This window comes from Merops nubicus, unplaced genomic scaffold (assembly GCF_000691845.1).
Source record: "Merops nubicus isolate BGI_N331 unplaced genomic scaffold, ASM69184v1 Scaffold44637, whole genome shotgun sequence".
NCBI lineage: Eukaryota > Metazoa > Chordata > Aves > Coraciiformes > Meropidae > Merops > Merops nubicus.
In genome coordinates, this window is record NW_008621773.1 from 1 (window position 1) to 6,202 (window position 6,202).

Genomic DNA, 6,202 nt, shown 5'->3' on the forward strand with positions numbered 1-6,202 from the left:
GAGGCAGGCGGGTGCCTGGGATGCCTGCGTATCGGGAGTCCTTGCCTGTAGGGGTATTTGGCTAACGGTGGTGTACGGGGGAAAGACCGTTCGTGGATGTGTGAAAACTACTGTGAGATCCTTTTCAGGGAATTGTGGCAATAGGAGCGACAAGTTATGGATTGTTAAAGAGAAGCACGAAAGGCGGGGAAGGGTTTGAATTGGACCAGGAGATAAAAACATGGGAACGTGGAACGAGAAGTATGATGGAGAAGCTGATCACGTGTTGCCAATCGGTAGCCTTTATCTCTGCAGTCTGTCCTGTCTCACTAAACTCCCACGTCTATTTTTTTGTTTGACTAGGGCAAAAGAGCTCTCTACCCTGCATGCATGGCTAAATGCCAGCAACTGGCATCAGGCTGCCAGTCAAAGGAGCCACTGCATAATGGCTACCAAACAGCAAGTGGGAAGACTGGAGCATATGCAGTGCAGGGATGGGGCTAGGGTGGACTGCCAGTGCATGCAATTGCTGGTGAGCAACCCAATCTTGTAAGCAAGTCAAGCAGGGTAATGGGTTTTGGAGCTGGGTATCCGGGACCAGATACAGATGCGATAGGGGTTGGCAGGTTACTTACCTGGAGGGAGGTCTAAGCCAGCTTACTGGAGAAAACAGGGTGGGCATTTGAGTTGGCTTGTGGAAGTCTATATGGCTGGATCAGCTAGCAGAGATTAATTTCTCTCTTCCTCTCTAGTTGAGAAGATTTTTAGTGAGAGCAAGTAGAGTAGTATTGCGGACCTTTGGTCTTCACGTGTCCTGCTGCTGGAAAATCTAGCAGGTAGTCATTGCACAGACTGAATTTCTAAGGCTAGGTACTGAACAGATTCATAACGTTTGTGTGTGTACACACGTGTTTCTATTGTATTCTGCTGGGAGGGTTTGCAAACTGATCAGCTGGAGAGAAGGAAGAGGATTCGGCCACTCATACCATTCGTGTTTGACGGCTGTGTTTCCTGTGTTGATTGGCATGCCTGGATGTGTGCATTTTTGCTTTCTGGAAGTTCATTCCCAGCCTCATTACTGGCTCAATTCGGGTGCACGGTGGTGCAGCAGCTTTGCATCTATTAAGGTACTGGACTCGGACGTTGCTACCAGCGTCCATCTCGATGTCCCTGTCTTTGCTGTTGCATTATTTCACTTTTCCCTCTTGTTAATCTCATGCTGACTGTTTAGCCTGGTACTCCAACAGCTGTTATGTGTTTTTCCTATCAGGTAGGTAGAAATTCTGTGGTGAGCTATGGTGCCAGATATTGCTATAGAACCATTTGGTTTTGAGTAAAAGGTAGTGACAGCCTGCAAGGTCCTAGTTCCATGTTAATCTAAGGCTTTTACTGCTGTCCTCTGTTATGCGAGGACATGGCCATTCTTACTCTGCTAGCCTGCTCCGCTGTTCCACAAGGAAGGCAGGAAGTCAGATGATAAAGGTGTTCAAAAATAAAAGTGCTTTAGTGGGAACATTCCTGGTAGCTGTGAAAGAGGAAGGAGTCTACTGCAGACACGATCAGCCACCTAGCAGGGTTGAAAGCTGCAGAGGTGTATCATGTGACCTAGTTTCACTGTGTATCAATAGTCTTGACGCAGAGCACTGAAGGGGAAAGGGTACCATGTGTTATCTTATTCTCGGAGCGTTCCGAGTTTTGGATATGGTTCTATTATGTGTCACCCTATGCCCATGGACCAGAGACAGAATTGGAGAATCGAGGAGAGGATTCTGCTTTACTTGTTCTGCTGCACAGAATCTCACAGAAATTAGAGTTCCTGTTTTCTCTCTTGGGGAACAGTAACATGACTTAGATGCACAGAGATTTAATCTTTCCCCAAGTGCTCTGAGTAAACACTTTGGTTATTTATTTCTCCTCTGAAAAGTATTCCCAGTAACGATGATGTCCACATAGTAGTGACTTTTTTCTGTTGGCAGAATAGGACAAAAGCCTTCTGCACACACAAGAAAAAAAACAAAACAAAACAGTTCAAGGCTAGCCCATGCAGAGTAGTTGCTTGCATTTTGACAGGTGTCCTGAGGTTCTCAGAGGGCCGGGGTAAGATCAGTTGAATCATTTGGTCAGCAGCTGGAGAAAAATTGCCCAGTGGGTACAAATCTTTCCCCTTCTCTCTGTAGCATAGTCAGACGTCGTAAAACAAGCGTACTAGTTGGTACCGGATTGAAAATGCAATTGTGCTGCCCAGGACCTAGGTAAAAATCAGACAGACAACAGAACCGTTATAGCATTAAATAGTTGACGGGCTGGTAGATTCCTCCTTTGCAGACGGACTGGCTACACTTCTGTGAGGCGCGTTACCTCCATGCTCTAAGTTGCTTCAAAATGCTCATGCACCCTGCCCAGATTCCAGAAACCCCTGAGCCTCGTGCCATGCTAACCTGAGTCTGCCAGCTGGAGACAACTCTGGGACTATGTTATTTGGTACAACTGAAAAACCAGAACGTGGAAAAAGGCTGTATCAGGTTAGAGTGATGAGGCACTCTGCTTGCTTAATGTTTTTTTACATTCTGATGATTCATGCCTTGGGAATCTTCTCAAGCTAACCTAGGGACAAGGTATCTACTCGCTGTCAAAGAACAGGGCAGGGGGAGAAGGAGGAATCTATTTCCTCCTTGAACTGTGTAAACCTCTGACTCTCCTCAGGTTCCACAGCTTGACTGCCTCTTGTGAGAGGAGCATGCTACTTAACTTTCCCCTTTCCCCTTAAACTCGAAACCAATTTGGATGTGTTTACATTGCAGAGTACATCCTACTACTGAAGGAAACATGTCTGACCTGAACGAATAGCAACAGGAGAGTGAGATTTTGCTCGTGGATGGGCCCAATCAGCTTTATTACAAAGTTAATAAGCGTCATATTATTGCACTCGGTGTATTCGCCATCTTCATCCATTCCACTTCTCACATCTACTATGTGCAAGATCTTGACTGCCTGGAGAAAGAGAAATATTGCAGCATACTATTTTACCAGGTGTTTGGCACTTGCTGGCTGTTTTTGCTTGGGATCTTTTTTGCTGTACCATCCCTGAAGTCTGGCTTGTGCTTTTACTGAAAAGATGAGATGGATTTATGATGGTTCTGGGACCCTGCTATCTGTGGTTATTCTGAAAGATTAACCCGACTGGGCGACTGTGACGGATGGTGATTCTTGCTAAGCAGAGTATTTTCTTTGGGATTTGAACCAGGAAATAACTAGTGAACCCAGAAGTTCTGTATTCCCTCCTGTCACATTGCCCTTGCATTTGATGACTCCCTCAAAACACGTCTGGATTTTGAATGTTTAATGTTTTTGAATCTTACCTTCAGAATATTTGTTCCCAGGGCAGAAAGGTTCTTAGTTTTGAATTTGGAGTAGCTCATCTCCAATTTTCCTGTTTTAGGATTGAGCCTAAAAGAAACATGAAAATTTTAGTCCAAATAGAGCAAGGAGACAGAGCAATCCCTATGTAAGCATACTTAGATCCCTAGCAGAATAGTTGAGAAAGAGTGCTGGAAAAAGCAGAAATAATCCGATGCGCTTAACAGCTGCCGATACCTAGTCCCTCAGATTGGGCAGAGTTGGGAGGAGATTCCTCTGCCCCCAGGTTTTGCATAAAGCTGTACAGTTTTAAAAATAAAATAGAAGACGCTAACATCTGCAGAGGGCATAGTGCCAAAGAATGCTTGCTGCAATGAAGTCTTAGCAGATCCCACTAGTGATAGCATTAAAGGTGGCCTGTATCAATTTCTCTCAACTTTGCAGTTGAGAATAATCACATTCTAACATGGATAAAAATCACTCTTCTGTATCTGGGGGCACAGGGTGGTCAGAGACATTAACTTCTTGGAGAAGCCTCTACTATATGACTTCGCCATAGCTGGGGGAGTGAGCCAGATAACTTTTATTTATAAAACTTACTTGGATGATATTTAAAAAGATGTCAGAGACAACTACCACCTTTCTCAGCTGGTGCTGGAGATAAAAGGCACAATCTGTGGTATGTTAAATGTACCGTACGTTGAGTACGTTACCTTGGCAGCCGGTGACGGGGACAAGGAATGATGTGGAAGAGTTGAGGCAATGAGTAGAGGAAGTTGAGCACTTGTGGGATGAAAAAAAGCAGCATTGTTTTGCTGAAGTGCCCCAGGATCCCCACCACGGCGAAGGTCATGCCAGCAAAATAGCAGAAGGTGTCCCCAACAAACACTCGAGATGGGTACCTGCAGTCCACAGGGCAGAAAAGCAGTGTTCCATCACGATCGCTCTTGCCTCGAAAATGATTTTGTAACCGCTGAATGTGTTCCCACGTGACAGGTTGGAGGCCAAGAGGGAACCGCAGCAGTTCTACACAGTAAAAACAACAATTTCAGGTATTTATGCTAAGAAATGTGGGACTGGGACCTACAACATGACTCACAGAGAATACGGTATGGAAAAAAAGCTAGCAAGACACGTGAGGGAGCATATTCTGTGCATTTTGTGGAGCTGGCGGGACCAGAATTGTTCTGAAAAGCTACTGGTACATCGCTGCTCAGTGCGCTCCGTTCTGGCAAGCAGCGCCTGTCTACGCTCCAGCATCCTATCTGCATGTTGGTAAGTGGCTTTGTTTGAAAACAGACAAAGTAGAGGAAAAGGACGTTTCCAAAGAAATGCCAAATGTCCATCCTCTTACCAGTTGTGGTAAATCAGCCCCAGCGTGGTAAAAAAAAAGGGAATCATGAAGTAGAGAGAAAAAATGTGATCATCTTGGTAATCCCCTATAGGAAAAAAAAAAAAAAAAGGGCATCTGTGGTAAGACAGGACTGGATTTTTAGTAATACTAGACACTGAAATCTAGGATTCTATCTCAGATTGCTTATTGCACTGGCAAATGCAGGTTATCTTCCTTACCATTTAACTCTACAATGTTGAATATGATAATGGAAGCAGCTATCACCAGAGACTGCCCTGCTTCAATTCCATTAATTCCAGCGAGAATGTTGATGGCGTTAGTGCAGAACACTGCGAGCATGCCCATGTACACGTAGTAGAGGATACCTGTGGATCGGAGAGAGCCAAGTGCCATAATATTCATAGGTGAAGTGGGCCCTGGTCCAGTTCACCAAAGCTCTCACTTCCTGCTTTGTACAACAATCTGCTACACAGTGATCTCAGTGATAGCGGCAGCTCTCTAATGAATCGCTCCCTCTCCTGCGAACTGGCTGCCATGTGTATGCATACGTATGATGCGGCAACTGCAGCAAAATGTTGCAACATAGCAGCTGGCTGCAGCACTCCGTTTTGATCCCCTCATTCTGGTGTTGGCAGCCAACTGCTCTGAGTGCTTGGCATTTGACTGTATCACCTGGAAACCTGATTGGTGCCTATCTAGGCATGGCTGAGTGCAGGTTGGGTTTCAGGATCTTCTTTCTGGCCTAATACTTAGTGGGTGGAATTGCACCCTCTCAGTGGTTACTTAAGCAAATCCTTCGTGTGTTCCCTTTGCAGTGCAGGTGCATCAGGTGACCCCCTACCACCCTTTGCTTGCTGCTTGGATGATGGCTTCTGGTGATTTGTAACTCACCCAGGTCCAAGTGCATGCCCAGCAGCACCCGGAAAGGCTTAGGCACCACAATGGTTGTATTCCCAAAGTTGGTGAAGTAAACCATGAGCAGTGGCAGAGAGGCCATGGTAGGAAGAAGCAGCTTGTGGCGCCAGCGCAGGTTCAGAACGTCATCTGCAAAGCCCAGGAAAATCATGCAGCAGATGGCAAGGAGTGCACCGATGAGCTCCACAAACTGCAGGACAGAGAACGGGACCCGGATTACCGATGGCCACTCCCTGCCCGTGCCCGCTGCGCTCCCAGCACCAGGCGCGCTTCACCTCGTTGTGAGGAAAGGCTGTGCACTGCTCCTCCATGAAGCACCTCAAGAAGGGCACGGGGATGAAACAGAAGAGGATGATCAGGAACACAGCCCCGCTGATCACGCCCTGTGCTTCGGGGCTGGAAGGAAGGTAGGGTGGGGAGTCAGCCGGGGCCGGTCCTGGACCCGCGGCCAGTGCCGGTCCGGCCAGGAGGCGCAGCGCTACTCACACGGGGCGCCGCAAGGCCTTGTTGAGGTCTTCGCCGAAGAGCCGCGCGGCGAGGAAGTGCTCCTTGAAGGCCGGGATCAGCGTGAGCGTGGCCAGGAAGCCCAGCAGCGAC

General features: G+C 47.1%; 1 protein-coding gene across 1 annotated transcript; it reads right to left on the reverse strand.

The window, feature by feature from the left end:
• Nucleotides 1–2,161: 2,161 nt before the first annotated feature.
• On the reverse strand, nucleotides 2,162–6,198 carry DPAGT1 (dolichyl-phosphate (UDP-N-acetylglucosamine) N-acetylglucosaminephosphotransferase 1 (GlcNAc-1-P transferase); the record flags this gene model as incomplete). The annotated part of the gene is made up of 9 exons (XM_008944579.1): nucleotides 2,162–2,227; nucleotides 2,815–2,970; nucleotides 3,339–3,426; nucleotides 4,050–4,238; nucleotides 4,691–4,775; nucleotides 4,909–5,055; nucleotides 5,582–5,795; nucleotides 5,881–6,001; nucleotides 6,092–6,198. Coding segments are annotated over 9 exons (1,173 nt in total), but the record flags the coding sequence as incomplete, so codon positions are not given.
• Nucleotides 6,199–6,202: the final 4 nt, after the last annotated feature.